Source organism: Pavona decussata, unplaced genomic scaffold, assembly GCF_977016875.1.
Source record: "Pavona decussata unplaced genomic scaffold, jaPavDecu1.1 SCAFFOLD_37, whole genome shotgun sequence".
Lineage (NCBI taxonomy): Eukaryota > Metazoa > Cnidaria > Anthozoa > Scleractinia > Agariciidae > Pavona > Pavona decussata.
The window spans coordinates 324,167-346,855 of NW_028145459.1; the positions used below are offsets into that span (position 1 = coordinate 324,167).

The window sequence follows — 22,689 nt, forward strand, 5'->3', positions numbered from 1 at the left end:
GCTCATTTATTTGAACATCACGTGCTTTTTGGTATGTTTTGTGTAAAAAAGACTAAAATTAACCACAATTTCATGGCTGCATTTATAACCATGTAGAAAGTTTTTGTCTTCTTTTAAAAATCCGTGCTGCTCAACAATAAAAAAATCTTTTTTTTTTTTTCGTTTTCATTTCGTCGTCCTCTTTATTTTATTTAGTTTGTTCAGTGCAATGAAGACGTTAAATTAACCAAAGTAAAAAATGTTCTGCGTGTGTCCTGGCCACGTAGGAGCTTAAAATGGGCATTATTCATTAGCAGCTAATAAGGTTCAGTAATCTAATTCACATGCATGTAAGACTACCAACGGACCACGATAACGAACGTTTTACTGAGCGTCTTAAGACAACTCTGGTGGTCTTAACCCTCTTCGTCCTAAATTCACCTCCATATCAGTTGCTGTTTTAAGACTTTTACTTTTGGATCTGTGATTAAAATTCAAAAGTTTGTTCATTCTAATGAAGTCTGAACAGTGCGTTTTTTGTTGTTGTTGGATCCTTCTATTTTTCCTTTTTCAATTTGAACATTTTGACAGCAATGGGATTTAAGGATTAAATGGAATGGTAACTCAAAAATTGAAAAGCACAAAACCAAACAGTAGAATTCCGAGAGAATTATGTGGGCAGACAAAATTGGACAAGATTCAAATGGATTCAAATAACTTAATTCGTGTAAAAATGTTATTACCATGAATGCCTTTGCCAAATTATTAGTTTTTATCTCTAAATGGATGTTGGAGCTAGTAAGAAAGAAAGGCTGCGTTTTTTCGTGTAAGACACGGGTTATCAAGATCTTTCAACTGAAGTCTGTCGAAAGTCGTATGAACAAAATTATCAACAACATAACTGAAATCCATAAAAAATTCCCTTGAGCACTTTTTTTTTCTTCAGCCTTTGGCATCTGGTCGACAAATTGCGTCAGTGATTTTTTTTTTAGTTTTTTAACAACACCAATTACAAACAATAAAACGAAAGCCAAACAAAAAACTGCGAAGCGATTAAAAAATATGCGCTGGTCCAAGATCACTGCAGAGTGTATTTTCTAAAGTGTATTTTGTAGTGTTGGCATGTAATATTGTATTAGCAGCCTTTGTTGAAATACCACCCACCTCTGTCTTAAGGTTAGTAGAGAAATATATTTTTATGATTCATCATTCTAGATTTTTAACAAGCCAAAGGTCACATAGCTTGGCAATGTTGTAACGGCTATTTTAAATCAGATCTGAATTAGGTGGAAATCCAAGACGAAGCTAAATAGATACCGTTTGAGGAGAACGAAACTCTATCACCAGTAGGACGAATGGTGTTTGATGCAGTTTTGGTCTGTCAACTTGTAGGCATTGGTGCACACAAAAACCCTTGTTGAGAGACTTTGAATTCGGTTATGCTGAAGGAAGACATGAAACTAAAGGACCTCCACTGATGTGTCTTCCGTCAGCTTAGGTTTTGTTATTTAGGGATAAAAAAACTGTATACTCTATAACTAATCCGAAGTTATTAGGGGAAATGGGCTGGGCGACGCAGTGTTGTTGAAAACAGGTAGCGTCATAAATCTACAAAACAGATTTGATAAACGAAAAAACAGCGACAAATTTTTGCATTACCAGTAGCCAAGGCCTAGCCTAGATTCATAGCAGTATGGAGTACAGTGCAATAACAACAACGGCAGTTAGTTATACGCTATAAACAAATACAGCAATAATGGTGTGATAGTTTTTGAAATGTTAAAGCTTCTAAAAAAAAAAATGAATAAGGGTAAGAATAAGAAAAAGTTACCGTAACTACCCAACTAAGTTTTCGTGTTATTTTTAAGTTTCAGTCTAAACACCCTCCGCTGTTACAGCAGTGTATCATTGTGCGAGTACAGCGGGGAAAAAATGATTTGGTGGGTGTACTTTTCGTGTTGATGAACCCTTTTTTTTGTTCCCAGACCCCAAAACAGTTGAAACTCGGTTGGCATTCATCATGCCCTTTTGAGCCACGGCTTGTAGATCTTGCTATTGAAAATTAATACATTGGTACCAACTTTACCACTGGAAAAAAATATATCATGTTTCAAAATAGTAATTAAAAGAAAAAATTACCCGATCGCATAGTTTTGTCTTAATATTTGCTATACTAGATGTCGACGCAGTTGACGTTCGCGTACCGGCTTCTATGTGTTAACCGAGCATGGAAACTAAGGACATGGACAATGCTGGCACGGCGATAATGGAAGTTAAAGAGGCTCTTCTTTCCATGTTACTCTAACAAGTTAGTTCCCATGGCATTTAGAGAAGTGGATGAGTGCATTTATTGGGGTGCGTTTTTTTTTCGGTAGATTACTTTCACCAGCTATTTGCAAGGAGATACAACACTATCGATTCTTTTAACATCAAGTGTGAATAAAAGCTGTCAGCTTTTCATACTTTCTTTAAGAGTATTTATTGTGTGCCCATAGTGTCTCTAATGAAGCTATTGTTGTGCAAGTTCAATCGAAAGGTTGTGAAAGATTAGAACTCAGAAAAGATGCGCCTGTGTCGAGTCAGCTGCTTGGAAACTTCTTATCGCGGATAACAGCTATTACACATCCGATTGTTCTCTTTTGTGAAGTTTATGAAATGCTTTATTGCGTATTTTATCTCACAGAGCCCTGCGGATATATTGAATACCATAAAAAAGTATCGAGTGAATTCACAGCGTGTTGAATCACCACCATGAAAAACTTCTTCATGTCTGCCCCATTGAGACGTAATTTTCTGTTTCGCGTCTCACTCCGTTTCATTAAATGGACGCTAAAAACCACAGATTGTGTGGTAAAATCTAATTACCCTTTGGGGTGTTGATACGAATGCTTATTTACACAACCAGGGAGGGATATTACACATTATTAGGTAGGCTGCATGCTGCTTTACATTATGTCAACACGACTACAAAAGTTAATTAACGCTGCCTTAATGACCACACAAAACTAGACCAACAGTTCTTTTTGTGTACCATTTGTCCCTGCGAAAAATTAATTAAACTTTGGAGCGGTTACATCCATCAAATTCGAATTCTGCTCGATGTATTTAGTTGTTTTTATTTGTTTTGTTTCTTGTGATGTCGACACTTGTCTGCTTTTAATTTCGGTGTTTCGTGTTCGTTTTAATTGCAAAAAAAACTATTTTGCATTTCATTTGGCGACACGAAAATGAAATGACTTTTTTGTAATAATCCCAATCCTTTATTAATCCAAAAATGTAGCTTCTCAGTCCATTATGCTACAATCAAGGTTATGTTTATGGGTAAAGAATTAAGCTTTTATTCAAAGAACTCTACATATCTCAAAATTAATATCTACAGTTGTTTGAACCCCTGAATTGCTTACGTCTGTTATTGTTGTTATTACTTTTTGGGGGCTGAAGTTTTAGTAATATATATTCTACGTACAATACTGAATTTGTTTAACTTAGAAATCAGAGTTTTTGTCATTGATTTATTTTTTCAAATATAACTTCTTAGGAGGAATTTCAAACCTGTCATTTTTATATCATACACTGTCCATTGCCTTCGATTTTTCGATCTGTCTCTAAGTGACGCTTTTTAATCAAAAATCTACTTTTAGTCTGATTTCATTCAAAACTGACACTTTTTGGAAATTAATTTTCATTCTTTCGAAATTACTGACTCCAACTTACCGTTCAGCAAAACTTTAACAATATTGTTCTAAGTCCACATGGACGAATTACGTTAAAAATCTTTAGTCTCTGCAATGGCGTTGCTGCCTTAACCGCAACACATGAATTTGGACTAAACTATTAAATTTGACATCGTGGGGATTCATGACATATTAAATGCACCAGTGCGTGCTGCTCGTAATACTTTGCTATGTTGGTACACGAAAGTTCCCAGTCTTTTCTTTAAGTCTGGAGTCAACCTTTTTTTGCCACATCCGGGACCTTGTAATTGTGTCATTTTACGAAGCTTTTAAAATCACCCCTGAGGATTTCACTCGGCGCCATTAACATACCTGAAACGAGAAAAGATAATAAAAGTATATTGTCAAGAATAACTTCATCAATCGACGCTTTTTAATAACTCGCTGAAAGGAGGTATCAAGATTAAAAATAAAAAAAAAAATGACCTAAGTTTTATGTTTCAGCTTCTATCCTATTTTTTTAATGCGACATTGGCAGAAGAAAACTGATATTTAACGAAAATATCTAGTTTTGCTTTTGGTTTTCGAGTAGCTTATTGTTCTTGTATCATTGTTCTGGGATGATTTTGTTCTTTTTCTCAAAAATAGTGAATACAAATTTGCAAATTCGTGGCGCATGCCGGCTGGCATGCTGGCTAGTTATTTTGATGCGCTTTGTATATTTTTTTTTTGTACTAAATGCTATCACCTGGAGGGGAACAATAAATACACTACTTTCACTTCTTTTAAAAGCTTAAATTAACCACGAAACCCACATTCATATGACTCAACAAATTTTAAATTAAAAACATTCTGTATAAAAGACGTCCGCGAAATAAACAGGAAATAATTACACTTTGCTCATTTCACAAAGCGAACTTAAATTTAATTTTGTGTCGAAACAAAAAGGTGCTTTATCCAAAGAGTAAAAGGTTATTGATAGCTGCAATAAATTAAGAAGTTAAATTTTGGGTTTGCGGTTTCATCATTTTATAATCACAGATTAGTGGGAGCAAAGGAACAAAACTTTATTTAGTAAAGCGGTGTTTTTGTACTCTGGGATAATTTACTTCGTACGATTTGACTTTACTCAATTACGCGATAGTGTATTTTAGGTTTGTAATCTCTTTTACAACTTTCTGTTTAGTTCCGTTTCGAATCATTAATTTTGCTTTTTGCAATTAGGAAGAAAAATAGTATTCGCACACTTCGGCAATCAAGCTGAATGTGACGCGATATCACTAAAAGTTATGAAAAAGGATTCCTTTTTAGTTTTAAGTAGATATTTTTTATTATTATTTCAAAGAACGAACCCTTTAACGTTAAAATATAAAATATTACTGACATTTTCTCGAGCGAACTAAGAAAAATTAATGTTTTAAAAGACGGAAATACGGAGTAATTTGGAAGCATCTCAGAGTTCAATTTCGCTAAAAGCAGCGCCTCAGAAAATAGCCATTAATTATTTCCTGTGTGAGTAGAGTGCAGGAAAGTTATCTAAGTGTAGGGCATAGAATTACTTAAGTTGAATTTAGAATTGGAAATGGACTTGATGGTGTTCTACTTTGTGATTCCGGCCATTGTAGTCGATGTTTTAACAGTTGCGCTAATCAACGCTTGCTGTTGAATATTTTGCCATATCTTATCGACAAGGCTGCAGAACCAATTTATGGTCTTAATTACTTCGTATTAAAAACTGCTCCCCTTTGTGTTATCACTGGCCTCAGGGTGAAATAGAGATCTTAATCTCGACACTGTCTTCAGAGATGCAAATTACTTGGCCAATGCTGAAGAATTCAAAGTAAAAAAATAAAACTCAAAACAGCCGTGCGCATGAAGCCATGTTTATATTGCTTGAAGACTCGTGTAATCTGACATGGCTATGCGCTAAAAAGCAATACAGTCGCAAAATTAAAAACGTGTTTCCTTTTGACGAAAATAGCCAAATTAAATGTCAAAACTGATGACTTAATATTAGCTTAAGCAAAAAGGTCGGAGATATTAAAACCAAATAAGTATTATCCAAGGGATGAAATTTATTGAAGCTCTATTTTGACAGACGTTTGGGGACTCAAAGAGCTTTTTGCTCACCGTTTGTTTTGTGGCGTGAAGTTGTTGTTTTAGCAGTCGTGGGTCATCATTCTCACAGAAGAGCCTCCCGTTTACGACATGAAATCGGTCTCCGGCTACAAGTTGGTTGTGACATGTCGTGCAGTTGAAGCAGTCGAGGTGATAAACTTTCCCAAGAACTTTCATCACAAATTCCGTGGCGGGAATTAACTTGGCACAGACGGCGCATGCTCCACTCGAGCCATATAACCTAAAAAGCAATAAGCGCAAATGCCAAATGAGATCGCAGCTCGGATCTGATAACGCAGGATTTAATATGTTCTAAGTAATTAGAGATAAAAGCGTATAAAGCCAATATTTGGAATAGCGATAAATTGTTCTTCACGGGCCCATTCAATTTGTCGCGTTTAATACAGTGGATATGTTAACCTGACTGGCTTGGCAGATTAAAAATCTTGTTTATTAAAATAAAAAACACACGTCAAATGATTGAAATGGCTTTTGTACGCCAATTTCGGAGAGCCTTCGCAATTTTGCCACACAACTGTAAATTAAACGGACAAATGCACTAAATCGCCTTTCCGAGGTGAAATATTACCACGCTAATGAGTTTTGAGGTTACTTTGAGCTCCTAATACCGGGCATTCTCTGAGGCTTTTATAATCTATGTTATTAATTGCACTTTCATAATGGAGGAAATATTACATTGGCTAAAATGTATGCAAAAAGCTGACCGATGACACTGAGACGAAATAATGAGAGAAAAAAATCATAATAGAAGATAAAAGCCACTTAAGAAAGAATTTAAAAACACGAGGAAACGTGACTCGCAGGGAAAAGACAAAACGTCGACGGCGGAAGCAAGAAAAATATATTTTGCTGGCTGAAAACTGAGCAGCATACACTACTCCTTCGCGATAAATTTAAAATATAAAAAAATAGCTCATTACATTATGAGATTGCCGTACACAATAAAAATACTAGTAATACTCTCAAAACAAACTTTACCGCGACGCTGAAGAAATATTAAACATAACAAATCGAACGATGGCCAGACGAAACGAAATAACATTATAAAGAAGTGCTTACTTTACGTAGTCAGTTTTGCACAGGATCATTCCTCCTTTGGCATAACAAGACGTCCCGACTTCCCCCAGTCTTACATTACAACAGGAACATTTCAAACAATTCACATGCCAGTACTGGTCCAAAGCGAGCAGAAGAAACCGATCTAATATTTTTTCTCCGCATCCCCCACAACTTCGAATCCCTCCTTGAAGACATCGACCTGAAACCAGAAATTGAGAGTGAGAAATGAACGCGAAAGCTGAGGAAAAATTGCCGCGCCGACGCGGACTCGCGGCCGCTTTCAGTTTCTCTCGCATAAACACAGTGAACACGCCGGGAAGGACGTTAAACCATTCATTTGGAATAGCTGACCACGCGGGCTCTCGACGAGTACGACGAAGTTTCGATTCAACAGAGCATGAACCGTGCCAACTTACTGTTATTCGCGTTCATGTTGTCCATTTTAGTTGGCGGTGGAAATTTAGTGGGCCGATGTGCTGTTTCTGCTCGTGCGGTTACGTTGTCAGCCTTTGTGACACTGAGTAGGAATTAGCCAGTGGTGGTTGTTTGTTAAAACAACTCCGGTAACAGTGTACGTTATTCAAAACATTCATCATATGACAGCGAATTAAGCCTAATCAATACGACATCAAATCAGCTTCAAACCCTAAATGACCAAGACACAATTAGTTGTCATCAACTAAGAGATGTTGCCATTACGTCCAATGATCGGCCGCCTGTGATTGGTCGCTGGTTTTAATAAGACAGTAGTTAAGTCACCCTTACACCCTGTGTATCGCTTGCAGTAATTACCAACGCGATACGGTATAGTTTTCGAAGTTTAATTAAGTCACGTGAGACATTGCAATTATCGCACTTGTGCTTTTTTTGTGGGGAAACACTTGTTATTGGGAACGTGGCGAGAAAGTAATGAATTTTTGCCTTGTTTATATCCTTTCCTGCTGGCAGGAATCCATTGAAAATGAGATTGAGATAAAAGCGCGTAATTTGCAAAAAATACAAGCCAGTGTGATCGGATGTGGCAGAAGCACTGCTCAAATTGATTTTTCTATTCTTCTCACTGGAAGCAATTTATTTAAGTCCCGAATCACTTGAAAGGATCATTTGTTAGGAATACAATTGCGAGTAAACGGAATGCAATTAAGAAGCTGACAGCCAAGAACCCGCCGAACATCTGTCCAAAAGAAAATTAAACAAAGTCGGCTCGACCAATCAAGTGCTAATACGCAGCACTACACAGAATCGCGGAGACGTGAACCAATATACCCCGGAGGAATCATGGTGTTATTCATTACCGCTAATACGATGCCTCACCTAATTATAAAAGCAATTGAAGTGTTTGCTCGTCTTGAAGAACCCATTATTGCGTTTTGTGTAGAGAATTAAATAGCTATCGTACACGCATGCGTCCGAATGAAACTCAAACTTTAGTTGTTCTCTTGCGCGCGAATTGAAGGTTTACAGTGATCGATTTCTGCAGTTTGGAACCACACCAAGCAGAACTGACCACATGTTCAAGTGGCAGATAAGATAAATAGTGAAAATAGCAAATTGGCTGTCATGCTTATGGTAATAAATCGCGCTCAGTGGGAGAGAGATTCAAGAGTATGAATCCCCACAAAAAACCGAAAACATCGGGGTTTCTCGGTTTATGAAGTTATTAAATTCTTGGGCTGCGTTGGTAGACACAGCTAGACGTTGTTAGTCTTTTTATTATTGTTTATTGCGCCTTGATGAATTAACCACACGAATGTTCACTTGAATGCCATTTTATATTTATTCGGTTTGGGTTGATTGATTTTCCTGTCTCAGTGTGCAGTGTGTGCACTGATCGCTTGTGATCATCTATTTTCTTCCGTCCTTTGTTTTTCCTTTCCATATTATTGACGGACGCAGTTTCCCACGGGTTCTGATGTGTGTAATCTATATGACACAAAATGAAGTTTACACAAAGTGGGACAATACCTGTCTTTTTTCTCATCGTAGTCAAGTGACCGTTTTCGCTGTCGTTAAGAACTTTCAAATTTTGAACTGGATCTGCAAAATGCCATTATTAAAAATAAACACAGCCTGGGCATTAGCCAACTCTGAGTTAATCTTCTGAGTATTGTTTAACTTGCCTTGAACTGACAAGATGCCTGACCGAGTAAGCGAAATAGCTACTGCTATGAAAACAACTCTTGGTAATAAAAGAGACTGATTAGCTTAGATTCAGCCAGCATAAAAGAGTCGCATTATAGTCCCAATCTTGAGGACACAATTTCACTTCTCTTTCGAATACGTTTGTGCTTTGAACGTAATACTTTATAGGATCTCTGTAGTATATTCTAGAGTAGAATTGTTAACTTCCAGAATTATGGGATCCACTCATGTCTATACTTTGAGAGAGACTACCATGGTGACCTCAATTTAGTTGGATAATCAAAACTCACTCCTAGTCCTCTCGCGTTTCGGGTATCGTCTTGTTCCTCGATAAAAAAAAAAAGATCTTAAAAGTAATGTAGCCATCTTCGCTGAGCGTAAAGCAAGCTAAAAATATATAGATGTTTTCGCTTTGTAAATAGCGCCACGGGTGTCGTGAAGTTCCAACAGAGTCCAAATTTTAATTGAATCCTTGTGTAAACAAAGAATTTTCTGGCACGTGCCTTTATCGTAATCTGCAGTGCTAATCCAGGTCCTATAACCGACATGAGTAAGACATGCAAGGCTTCCAGTGTAAATTTTCAACCGAATAAAATCGCTCTGAAACAGCATGGTTACTCAAACTGTTGGAGCGTGCATTGGCTCGTTTAACCGAAGGGTAAAGCTTCGCGAGTGGTATTTACATAAATAATTAAGCCTTTAAAAAGTGTAAATACCGTCTTTATTGCGAGAGCAAACAGGGAAAACTAATTGTGCGTCAGCGGATTTCGATTGGTCGAAATTTCAAGTTTTTCTAATTATGAGCTAATAGATGTTCGAGCTTGGGCAATTGCGGCCGGCTTGGTATAATGGGCTTTATTGTTTTTTGTTCCATTAGAGAAACTTAATCGCATGTTGAAATCTTCGAGAATGTTATGCCCTCAAAGAGCCAAGGAAATAATTGGAAAGGTAATTAAATGGGAATGAAAAATGACCTTCAAGATATTACGCCAAGCACATTATAGCATTGAATGCTACTAATGGAGGATTAGGTTTGACAGCAGCAGTGGCATTTTACTCAAAGATTCAGTCACCTGCTCTCACCCAAACCGGAATTCAGAACAAATTTGTTTTCACGGAACGTTCAAACTTACGAATTCAACAGCCCAAGTTACAATTGTATCCTCTTACAAATTTCCAGAAGGCGTCAAACTAGGTGAGCTTTCGACAACTGTGACCGCTGGTAAACTACACTTCCCCTGAAGTTTACCTTGCCCGATATCCGGTGCTTTGCCAGTAGTGTAATGCATTATATAATGAAACTTGTTTGGTTAACGTCCTTTGTCGTCGCCTGCGGGCCAATGAGATGCAAAGCAACAAGATATCATGGAACAATCAAGATGACAGGCCTGAAACTTGGAACCCTTTTGGATCCCACGGGCAATTTGCTGAGAAGTGTCTATATTTCTGCCGTTAAAAGGGTAATAATTACCGGTACCTACGTCAGATATGGTGCCCCTTAGGCGGAGGCTTGCTCAATTATCCCGACATTCTACCGCCTTAATGGATCTGGAGTTAATGGCTCGGCCGACAACGCACTCGCCGATATAGCTATAGTTTTTGCTATAGCGTTGGCTTCAAAAATTCCACAAGATTTTAACACAATCGCCGCGAAATCATATATCCAAAGTGGTATTTCCTTTAAGTTGATAAAGTATCCTTGTGCCTACATCAGCTTAAAGTATCAATCAAGGTGCTGTGAATAGTTCCAGAGTATTCGATCGCAGACTTGATTAGTTTCCGAGTGGCTTTCTCCAATGTTGACGATAAAGCTCAGTTTTGGATTAAAACTAGCGAAGTTCTCTTCAAGTTCAACGCCGAAAATTCCCAAGTTTGAAACATTCTTTATCGCTTTGAAAGGTCAGCCCAAACCTATTTAAAGGACGTAACTATTTCATAAAATATATAACTATATATTACAATTATTCCCGAACCAGTGTTGAACTTTTTTTTTTCGCCGGAAACGTACTCCTTTCAAAAAGCTTTATCGGTTCCGCCGACACTTGTTATAAATTTAAAACCTTATGTAACTTACAGTAAGGAGATTATCGAGTGACTTCTGCCTAACATGTCGTAAACCATTTTGTCATTCTTTTTTATGTTAGTTTACAAACGTTGATCGATAGATATAAATAAAAGAAAGAAAAAGGATAAATGTGACTTTGAAATTGTCAATATTGTACCAATGCTAGTTCGCATTGTGTACTTAACTCAGCGTTCATGATTCTCTACCGGTTGATAACAATTTCAAAGTTTTACCTTCTTCGAAGTCTTGAAGTTCATCCATATTGATTTGAATTTGGTTTTGTTCTGTTTCCAATCCTGTTTCAGTCGCCAAAGACGCTTCAAAGCGGAGCGCAAACAGAAAGCGTCCTGCAGATGATATCAAAAGGCTTGCGCACACTGTATTCAAGCTGGCTAAGTTTTATTCATGGGCTAATAAAAGGCGTTTTTAAAACACTTCATTCGCAAACTGCCCTGATGACATGTCGACTGGTCGCCCTGCACATGGCACTTAAAACATCTATTAATTAACAACTCGTCCGTGATATTTGTCCTTGAAGCATTATTTGCATGTAAATTAGCAAAAAAGCACAACCCAGCTGCGGCCGCGAAACACGTATATTAACGGCGAAATCCCCAATTCGTTGAAGAACTGTGCAATGGTGTACATCCGACTGCCATCCCAAACTAGAGAGCTTTAGAAAAACAAACGAGCAGCGAATTTGGCGAGAACATCGAAAACTTAACCATTCGACGTTCCTTAAAAGTGCATGGCTTAGACCCTAATGAATTTTTAAATAAAAATATATTCCCCATTTTTAATTAACAATCCATTAGGAAGCTTCCACATCGCCTTTGGTAATTTAAAGCGGTACGAACCACAAGCACTAATTAACAAAACTCCATTATTAATACACAAGAGGGCTTAACTAAAAAAGAGACACAAGTAGGCTTTTTGTTTTACGTTTTCTATTTAAAAGGCTTTTAAAATAACATCAAAGAAAAACAATGAGAGCAATAGTGTTTTACCAAGGAGATATGGCTAGAGCTGCTGTCGAGTTCTCTCTGATCGCTCAATATATTCTAATTAATTTTGAAAAGTTCATAATTTGGAAGTCTTACGTTATTAATTGGGACATCGCAGACAAATAAGCCGCATGAGGAAAAGTTTAATGAAAAGTATCTAAACGGCTTTATGAAATGAAAAATAAAAAATAAGCAAAAAGGACTGTATCGTTTAAACGTTCAAGAATTGTTTCACCGAGTGTAAGAGGAAGTTCAATTTTGTTTTGTTTTTTATTGTACAAGTTCTACATGTTGAACATTCTATCTTTCCTCCCTCGATACAAGTAGACAGCTGATTCTTTGTGCAAACGTCAGATGCGTTACAAATTGAACCAAAACTCTAGATGGCTTGTAATTGCATGGGATTATGGCAACAATAAATGCACGTGAATTGAACTGAATGGCAGACAAATAAACAGCTTTAGAGCGAACAAAACCACGCTTTCAATGACTAATTTAAGATAGAAGTTGCACCTGTTTACTAACTTACTGACAAGTTTTTCAATTCTCCTTAAATTGACATACAGGGTATGTATTTCACCTTCAGACGGAAGTTGGGGTGGAGGAGGTATAGGTTCCTTCCCCAGTGAGTTATACCTCCAGTGAATTGCCTTATATGTAAGATGAGGATAATTTGACATATTAAAAACAAACCGTTGGATACACCTTTAAATTTACATGAGACATGTTAGGTTTTAAATCTTACTTGGGGCAGGTACAAGAGAAAATAAAAGACATTATTTAAACACACACATATACTATGGCGAACCGTTATATTTGAAATAAATTACAGTGATAGAGGTTCACAGCAGCGTCAATGTTCAAGTACTTTTTTAAATCTTTTTTTCGTAGCTACAAAAGTGCTTCAACGTTGTCAACGTTTAAACTTCAATTTTGAGGCTTACAATCAAATCACGGGTAGTTCCTACATCTGCATAATCCGTTTTCCGTTCGAAAGAGTTTGCTAGATGTAAGCCATTGTGAATAGAGTAGAGAAGAGGGAAGGGAGAGGAGAGGGAAGGAGAGGGGAGAGTGAGAAGACGGAAAGAAGGGAACGGAAGGGAAAAGTAGAGAACAAAAATGAACAGAACAAGATAGAATTCCCTTAACAGATTGATTCGGAAAATTAGGTGACAGGTCAAACAAAAATTCTTTACTCTCCTGCCCTGTTTGTCCATAGTCAATAAAATGTAATGGTTATGAAGCCTGACAAATATCTTTGTTGTATGTTTTTGTTAGCATTTTTGACCTTGACAGTGCACAGACGACAATAGATTTTGAAATGTGTTGGAACAACTGACCAATAGAAACGTTCCTGTTAAGATAATTTTTATTCAACTGTAGTGTGAACATTCAAGCAAAGGATTGTGCACTGTCGTGGCCCTTCCAACATAGATTGCAGCACCATTGTTTTCATGGCAAAGTTTCATAACCAGTCCCTAATGAAGCAGTAATGTTTTGGGAGTATTTGGTGAAGCTGTAACAAAGAATCATTTAGTTCAAAGTCCAAATAAATGTTTAAGTATGCTTTCGATCGGCCGTCAGCGCACAAAGATAATGGTTACCATATGTTTGTTGGCTGTGCGCATAATAACGGGGCTATTCAGTTTTGTAGATCACGGCAATACAAAATCTATCCGTCATATCTTGGAACAGAATATTGACAGAAAAGGAAAGAAAGCAATCACCGCCGGGGAGATCATTGAGTTTCGAAAAAAGAAAAAGGTTTTAATCTTCATTTCCAATGGTAAATATCAGTGTTGTTGTAATAAGAACTGGAACAAGCCGTAACTTGTTACATCGTATACATTTTAGTGCTAACCAATCATCGCTTGTTAAAATTGGATTTTCCCATCTCATCTTGTTTATTTTCTTTATTTAAAAGCCATATTGAAATGGAAGATTATCATAGGTTGGAGCGCAGAAATTGTAAAGAGTGCGTAAAATTACTAACATGGAGACTATGTGTGTGTGTTTTTTTTTCATATCTTATGCATGCCATTACTCGGCTTCAAAACCTACGAGAAGGAGCAATTCTTTCTTCTTCTTCTTCTTATTTTTTTTTGTAATTAACTCGTGTCGAATTAATTAGCCCAAGAAGTAAACACTAGATGGCTTGTTTAGCGTTAAATTGTACAGTTTAATTTTTTTAACCACTAGAAGTGGTTTTATAGCCTGTTCCCAAACAGATTCATGGCCTCAGTAATGGTCTATGCTTACCAACCTTGCTTAGCTGTTTTTGCTTGTATGTCTTTATTCATCCCTGGTGTTGCCTTGTCTTGAATCTCAACGTTGCTTTCCTTATCTCCCATGTCAATAACAAACGTTCGATGAACTTCCAAGCGAGATAGCAGCTCTCTGAGATTTACAGCTCTGTGGTACGTGGGTTTATATACAAGTTACTAACCGGCAAACAATACCCATGGGCAGTAGATACCAGGATGCCTGACTCCGGAGACATGCTGCTTTTTATTTGAGTTGCTTTCAACACATGCGCGTGTGTTTGCAGCATTGCTTAAGGCGCCACGAGTTTGATATCATTATACGACCAACACACCGTCTACAAATTTGGCGCTTTTAAGGCTGATGCGTCCGTCATTTTCCCGCCAAAACAGATGGCCTTGTCAACATATATCAGCTACTTGTATTTTAATGGCTTTGAAAGATGGGTTCACTTTTGTTAGAGAATTCATTGCTATAATTTGTTTTTGTCAAGATGTTAAGAGGGCTCTTAAGTTGGTTTTTGACATTAAATTCTTGGCTTGAATTACAAAGCATTTTGGTCTTTTCATAGGTTTTGTATTCCCGATTCCTCTTGATAATTAAGTTTTGCTTAATTTAGAAAGCGTGGTTATTAAAAAACGGAGCTTGTTCATGGCTCGGTGACACATGACCCGCACCTGGCAAGGTGGACCCGCCTTACACCGGAGAGTCTGTCTTAAAAAAAGAAACGTAAAAAAAAAAAAAAAAAAAGCAAAATAATGCACCATAGCACACTTGGCTGTTAGATACGTTCCTATTGCAAACAACAGATAAAAAAAATGAATCCATATCCTCTGTATTATTAAAATGAACTTAGAACGACAAAAGACTTAAAATAAAGTTGTAATAACTGGGAATATTTTGTTTGATACAACCGAACTTGATTAACCCGAAAACGAATTGAACTATCATAACAGGAGGATTTGTTTAGGACTCATGGACCGTAAAGAAATTAGCAATAAAACCAATCCGACGCTGACCATTTTTAACACTGGATGTATAACAGATCTGGACGAATCGATATGTTCTCTGTCAAGGTTTAGCACTCGTATTGCGGTCAGCTTTTGTATCTCTTTCCTGTGGACAATTTACCCCATCATTGGATGGTTGATAAAACCAAACATTCATTTTTATTCCCTTCACCGCCGCAGCACCACAGTTCCCGTACAAACCATTACCTTTATTATTAACCAACATCTGCTGTCAGACCAAAGCTTTCCTCATGAAAAACGGTTGATAACACAACAATCTAGCCCAAGTTGGAGGCCTACAATCGATTACATTTACGGCTTTTTTCCACGCTTGTGACATGTTATAACCTGCACATGATGCATGCGTAAGATTATATGAGTGGGTTATATAAATTACCACTGGTAATGCGTATGGCTCCAGGAGGTCGTTACATTAAGGCACACCGTATTTTATCATGATTTTGAAACAAGAGAAGACATATCGGTGATAAATAGAGCTGGGACAACTGTTCAAGACAGTGCATCAAGGAAACGTTTGTTCCAATTATTTTTTATCGTTAATTTTTGTCTTCCTGTAGACGAGATGCAGCAAACTTGCAGACGTCCAATTGTCTTTCCGGTGAAGGAAGGAAATCGGGTCGCAAGTGTGTGAGATCGTTTCCATAGGTTTGCGTGAGATTTCCAGAAATGACACATTTTAGCAGATAGCGCCCCCCCCCCCCCCTCCCCCCCATCAGAAATAAATCGAAATTTTCAGAACTGGTCGAGAAAGCGCATTTCCAACCAGGGAAACATATTTAAATGCGTTTCTAGCCACATATTGTCAGCATTGCTTGCAATTTGTGGAAAATTAATGCTTTCGACTTTCTTTTGGCAAGAGATGCAGCGCATGTCATATCTTGGTACACGACATGGTTTGAGCATGGCTGAATTTGACCCATTGCATGTTGATCGCATGAAGCAAACTTCACTGACTGAAGGGCTGATGAGCATCATTGCTTCAAAGAGTAGAATAAAAAGTCAACTTACGAATAGAAACAAAATTAGAGCAAAATCATAGCAAGAAGACTGCCCGGAAAAACAGAAGATGTTTTGTTTATGCCCCCTCCCTGCCTTCCAAGCATTTCCACCACTTTAAAGTACTGAAGGCTTGTCACAGGCGTCCGTCCAACAACAATCAACCATGCAGGAATAAGTTCTTTTCTTTCGCGTCACTATTTCTTTCTTTCAACCCATGACAGACTGGATTATAACTTAGCATAGACAAAACAGTCTGCTCTGCTCCTCTTAGCAGACAAAAGCTATAAAACGTGGCAAACAGGTGCTACAGCCTGCCGTGGAGCTTGCACGTTGATTGAAAATATATCAAATTAAAACTTTACCTTTCTCAGCTTGTTTAATTTATTATGAAGGGAGAACAGTTGGAATCAACCGACTTCACAACGGAGCTGATTCACGCAAACTAAACAATAAAAAGTCAGCTAGTTGGCTTGATCTCTCTCCACTTAGCTCGCCGGAGCTGGAACTGATACCAACTGAGAAACAGCGTGTACTGAGTCAGACAAATTTTAAAGGAAGAAAGGACGCCTAACGTAGTTTATTTTGAGACTGATAAACTGTCGCACGTTTTTTTCCCTCTGGGGTTGTAAATTGGTTCCAAGATAGTACAAATGCAAAGTGTGAACAAACATAGTGGTTCTTCTTTGAACAAGTTTAAAAATAACAATCTGTTTCATTTCCTTACAAACTAAGAGTTGATAAAAGAACCAACTAACATGCACCGATTTAAAGAGCTGCTGTATAAATGAACGTTTAAATCGACGCCAACCTTAATAACTATCAAACATTTTTGCGGGCCGAGGCCATTCGAAAACACTTCCTTAAAATGGAACATAAGCCGTCCCCTCACCGCTCCAAATAAGAATTCATTCCGATGATAAGTCCATGGAGTGTTCGAGATAGCTATTCTCACCTTTTAGCTTGGTGACAAGCTTTCAAACTACCAATTTTGAAACCCCAAATTTCTTTCCTTCCCGAGGAGATATGTCACGGAAGCTTTAACAATACGTGAATTTACCTGACGAATGAGATCCTTCTAAATACATGGGCAATTAATGCTTTCCAGCCTTTTTCGTCTTGAAAACCATCTCCGTATACTTTGCGTGTCGCAAAAATAAAATTGTGATTAATTTACGCGAAATGTTTGCAAGTTGTTACGTCTGAATGGAAACAGCTTTTTAGTTTGTTCAGCGATGGCCAAATATTTCTGCTAGACATATCTAAATTAAAAGCTTATCATTTAATTTAGCATTTTATTCTTTATCTCGAAACCTCAAGTGGTTGGTGCACAACAGCAGTTTTACTTTAGATAAGAGTTTTGATTATATGTGACATACTTTACCTGTGTTTAGTCAAATTCTAAATCCTTCTAAGAGGAGAGGTGGCCAAAGATACAACTTACTCCTTTAGTTCTAACGCAATGTTCTGAAGAGCACACTCCAGGTATCGGTATTTCTCTGATGAAAATTGAATGTCCGAAAGAGAAAGTTTGTTCTTGAGTTTGTACTGAGACAAGTACACTTTTCTTTAACTTGAGCGAACTAATTTGCGTTTTAAACATGTCGGTTTTTAACAAATACCTCGTGATAACAAGTTTATCGCAGCAGAACAGGAATTAAAACAACGTCAGACGCTTGCTTATTATCTTATCTCTAACCCTACTGAATCCAACTTGTCTTAACATTACCCAACTTTACTAGATGCTCATTGACTGAAAGAAAATTACTGCGCTAGATTGGTATTCAGCCAAAAATAGTCTGGGTTTGAGTGTTTTTCATGGCGGGTACGCATTTTCCAATTCATCAACCAAGTTACATAGACCGAACTGAAAAAAGAGGTCTGCCTATTCTTAAATAACTAAACCAGTTTCGTTGTTAGCAAGGAATATTGATTTTCCCAATATATTTGTTACGATGTCGTGCAAGGAGCCTTTAGTACAGCGTAATTAAATTTTGTTTTGCGTAGGAAACTCTTGTCGTTTTAAAAACAATAACCGGCTGCTCCTTTGTATCAAACCGCTAAAACCAAGATGGCTTCTTACAGAAATACTTCTAGTCTTGTCCTCCTGTATAATACACCACACAAGATGTCTCAATGTCTCACCGTAAATATAAGATCGTACAAGTATTCTATTGCGAACCAAAGAGTTATTCCCATAGGCTTCAGAACTGAAAAAAAAAATTAAACCCAGATAAACAGCAAGCAGCCTCCTACGCGTACGCTGAGTGGTGATTAATAACCGTTGTCAAGGATTTTGGCGGTATTCACAGGAATGCTACATCAACTGAAAGTTTTAAATTGTATTTACATGGCTTTCACCGTTAGACTGCAAATGTTAATGAATTGCCTCGTGTGTTTTGATTGAACACACCAGTTTACAGCGCTAAAACGCCGGCAGCACTTGGCATGTCAACGAAACGCAAATGGCCGGATTGCGGCAGATATGAACTAATCAAAAGGCGTTGTTGTTTCACTTGTTTAACATTGTCCTATGTAAAACGCTTTTAACTCAGTGGTCGCCCACTGTCTCGCTGTTATGCTATTATATCCAGTTTAACGGGCTTTGACCGTCAATTTCTCTGAACGAATTGCTTCCTGCAATGAAGGAAATATCGGATCTGTTGACAGGCGATAATGAATTGAGCTTTCGTAACAGCTATTTCAGGACCAAAACAAGACACAAGGGCAAATGGATTTTTCATTCTTCTCATTTCTAATTCCATTTAGTTTCCAAGAATTTTTATCTCTCATTTTAACAAGATGAAAGTGTACTCTATATAATAAATACCGGTTTCTCAAGACACTCGCCCGTTGATATCAGCATTTTAAACAACTCGTGCTTTAACTAATCAATTCTATAAAAACTCCTTCTGGCTAACGCAGGAAATTTTATTCTGTTCCGAAAATTTGAATTTCCATCAAAACAACTTGACAACGTAGCTGATCGTTTTTATTCTTCTCTTTACCCTCCTCCTTGAAAGTGTACATGACGCTGTAGGGAGAATTTAACATTTGAAACAGTTGATATTTCAAGTGGGACTTCAGCGTTAATGAAAGAAGACGCCCGGAAATAAATGTGAATGGTACGTCTGAGAATACATTTGGAGATAAGAATCGCCATTGAGTTGCTTTTAGACTAAGTGTGCCTTAATGCATGTTATAGCTGCTAAAACAACGTCTTTTAATCTCGAACGTAGCACTTAACTTTGGACAACTGTGAAAACAAATTCAAGTCCATTTACAACATTAAAAGCATTACTTTTAAAAGTTAGTGCAACCTATCTTTTGTCGGCGCAAGGCTAAGTAACACAACTTTGTGTCTGGAATAGATTACCTAACTGAAAATCTACAAAAGTTTTATTACGTGAAATCGCTGTTTTATCCTTTTATTTTTCTTGTTTTGTTTGAACTCTCGGTGTTTCTTTTGTATTTGATATACAAGCAATTCAGCTCACTGAAAACACGGCAAATATTTTTCTTTCTACTTCCATTAGCTATGAAGATAATATTACCTTTTCTTTAAGGCTGCGACACATTTTTAATCAACGTAACATTGTTTTTTGTGTATACAATTGCTCGAAGCGCCCCGCCGCCACAATCTAACATTTTTAATATCTGCCGGTTGATAATTTCAATTTCGTGCTGTTAAAAGCGGTGTTATTAATCACACACGTCTGATATGAGAAAGAAAGAAGCATAATGTCTCTTGCTGTCACATCAGAATAGCTTAAATGATTGTAAACGTCTTCTCACAGCGATTTTAATAAATTCCCGACTATTGATTCCTAGTGTCAGGGAAACAGATAACTTCAAAAGCTGAGCACCACGCAGAAACGTGTTCCATTGACACTCAAAAATTTCTTCCCTTGGCCAAGAAAGCGTTCTGTAAAGTGCAATTACTTGGCCGAATATTCCACACATGAGTAGCTTTTCTGCCAATAGCACGACTTGTTATTATTGAAAATGTATACAATATTAAACTTCCATGCATGTCTAATTAATCCCTGGTCACAACTTAATCAAAAAGGCCGAGTTCCGCCATCTTGGTGCTTGTTATGATGTGGTTTAAGGACCAAGAGAAGCAAAATCATGTGAAAATATATCACAACAAAGCCATTGCCAGGGAAGAGATCTCCAGAGTAGGGAGATCATTCGGGGGTTAAGTTTTCTGATCTTGCCCTCAGCGAAAATTTCGGATAAAAAAAGTCTGCCGAAATGAAAAAAATAATTTGTCGTGCCCGTAATTTTATCCAAGCGCCTATTACCTCGCGAGATGCTGTCAATGAATATATCAGCTTCTGGAAACAGATAGCAAATTACTTCTAAATTAGAATTCGTTGTCTGTTATCTGCTCTCACATATCATACCTTACCGTTTATTTCAGAAGACATAGCGCCAGACCTTGAATCTATATCGTTTGTGTTCGCGGTGGAATTGTATCCGTGCGGAAACAATAACTAAGCACGATTTGCAGCCTGCAAAATGAAAACAAGAAAGATTCATTAAAGTGGAAGGCTTAGTAATATTGTGATAAACGCAGCGAGTGTGGTGAACACACACGGTCCGCTCATGGCTTACCGGGGCAGTTTCCTTGTCCGAGCAGTAACGCGTGTGTTTCACGACAGATCCACGCCAGCAAATAAACTGGATCGCGTTTGCGTCGATTTTGAATTTGAGCCCTGATACAAAACAATCGTAGGGAGAAGTTGGGGAAATATGATAAAAGCAAAAGCTACACTCCTGTTATCAAAGATGTCCCCACAAGGAGATTAGCATAACACTAATGAAATTTTATTAAATTGAATGCAGTGTATACTATTGATTAGGCCATGTTCCTGCTTTTCAAATGGCCTTTTAATTATTTAACCGGATCTGACCACAAACCCATGTAAATTGAAAAGTGCCTCGGGAGTCGTCGCTAATTACGAATACCAAAAATAATTGTTTTACGTTTCGTTTGGAACAAAATTAAACGGAGTTGGCGCTAACGAACAATGATGGCATTCTAGTCGATTAATTCCTTTTTGTGTTGCTGCGGATAGATTCAAAGTTAGTTAAGGAATTGTTCAGAACTTTTGGAAGCTGACCAATGTGGACTTTTCTTACTTGACAGTACGTGATAAGGCAAAGAGCTAGTCCGCTCGCATGCAATTACACCCAATTCTTTAATTGAAATGTATAAATAACACTTAAATCTGCTAAGCAGCAAAAGTAAATATCATATTTCTTTACACGTTTGTTCATTAGCATACAGGCATTAAAGTTGTTCTTGACAAGAGTGATATGAAAGTTCTCCGGTTATTTGAGACCTTTTTTACTGATAACAACAACCGAAACAGATAACCGCATGGCTCTGGGCACCTTCCAGTTTGTGCTGTTTAATTAATCCTGACAAAATAAGCCATTTACTATTTTCTGTTCTCACTTGTTAATTACTTGACGGCTGGCCAGCCTTTCGCAAGTAGAGTAGAAAGGGAAATTAAAATTTTCGCTAGCTTGCTGTGGCACTTTCATCAATCGACGCTTTCAATCACAAACCGCGAAATGAAAGCTTGTTTGTTTTCTTTTCCGTTCGTCTCAGTTCAATTTACTTACTCCTTGGCAAACGAAAACCCAGAAAATTTGTCCTTAATTGAAATAAAGCAAAATGGAGTTTGACGCTCCCAAAATTCATTAGTTATTACTGCTAAACGCTTAATTTTTCTCCAAAGTACTGTAAAACTGCCAATGTCAATCTTGGACTCCTGCAAAAAAAAAAAAAAAAAATTATAAGAACAAAAACGTTCTAATTTTGCTGTATATTTTCAGCTGAAATAAAGAGCAATTGTTATAATGGAACTATAAAAGCTTGAAGTGATATATGGTAGTCATCAAGAAAGCTTTTACATCATTAAGAAAATAATGCTTTTATTTTAATGCGGCTTCTCTTCTGTGGAAAATTCATCGTAGACTTTCTGAAAGCTCTTGTTAACAAAATATCAGTTCGCCGGTAAATTGCTCCCCGGGGAAATTTGAAGGTTCGAACATTGGCCTCAAAACTTATACAGAAATAATGTCAAGGGATTTGTAGCAAACACGAGTTCTGATGGCTAGAGTTGAATCATAAGCTAAACTTTCCGTCAAAAAGGCTCAATTCTAGAATGATATTATTTTAGACGCTGTATTAATTTTCACTTTCGATGCCAAGATAGCATCAAATGGATAAATGCAATTTAATTTTGGCATCATGTCTCAACTGGTTCAACAATTAAAGGACTTCCCGTTGACACAGCACCGTTTAGTACACTTGTTAATTC

At 37.4% G+C, this 22,689-nt stretch overlaps 2 protein-coding genes across 8 annotated transcripts in view; one reads left to right on the forward strand and one right to left on the reverse strand.

Annotated features, from left to right (window-relative positions):
* LOC146483871 (uncharacterized) overlaps positions 1-22,689 on the forward strand; it is a 90,764-nt gene that overhangs the window by 20,319 nt on the left and 47,756 nt on the right. The window contains exon 12 of one of the 3 annotated variants that reach the window (XM_085105182.1): positions 2,157-3,979. The exons of the other annotated variants lie outside the window; for them this stretch is intronic. The gene's annotated coding sequence lies outside the window, so the exon portion shown is untranslated. Of the gene's footprint in view, positions 1-2,156; positions 3,980-22,689 lie in introns of those variants that run through there. 3 annotated transcript variants of the gene reach the window in all.
* Positions 3,289-21,163, reverse strand: LOC146483872 (LIM domain transcription factor LMO4.2-like). 5 transcript variants are annotated; one of them, XM_085105204.1, is made up of 5 exons: positions 20,972-21,163; positions 20,766-20,868; positions 6,852-7,050; positions 5,784-6,012; positions 3,289-4,025 (listed from the first exon to the last, which is right to left on the reverse strand). In XM_085105204.1, the coding sequence occupies exons 2-5, from the start codon at positions 20,782-20,784 to the stop codon at positions 4,017-4,019; spliced, it is 456 nt and encodes a 151-aa protein (XP_084961330.1). In that variant the 5' UTR covers positions 20,785-20,868; positions 20,972-21,163; the 3' UTR covers positions 3,289-4,016. The 5 variants fall into 5 exon arrangements, with proteins under 5 accessions (XP_084961330.1, XP_084961328.1, XP_084961326.1 ...); XM_085105202.1 differs by lacking the exons at positions 20,766-20,868; positions 20,972-21,163 and adding an exon at positions 17,412-17,555; XM_085105200.1 differs by lacking the exons at positions 20,766-20,868; positions 20,972-21,163 and adding an exon at positions 14,326-14,758.

Excerpts from the sequence above, each read along its gene's own strand:
- LOC146483872 (XM_085105200.1), bottom strand. The coding sequence starts at position 14,413 with ATGGGAGATAAGGAAAGCAACGTTGAGATTCAAGACAAGGCAACACCA. Across the intron at positions 7,051-14,325 it reads AGCAAAAACAGCTAAGCAAG|GTCGATGTCTTCAAGGAGGG; the intron begins GTTGGTAAGCAT and ends TTCTGGTTTCAG. Across the intron at positions 6,013-6,851 it reads TGCAAAACTGACTACGTAAA|GTTATATGGCTCGAGTGGAG; the intron begins GTAAGCACTTCT and ends ATTGCTTTTTAG.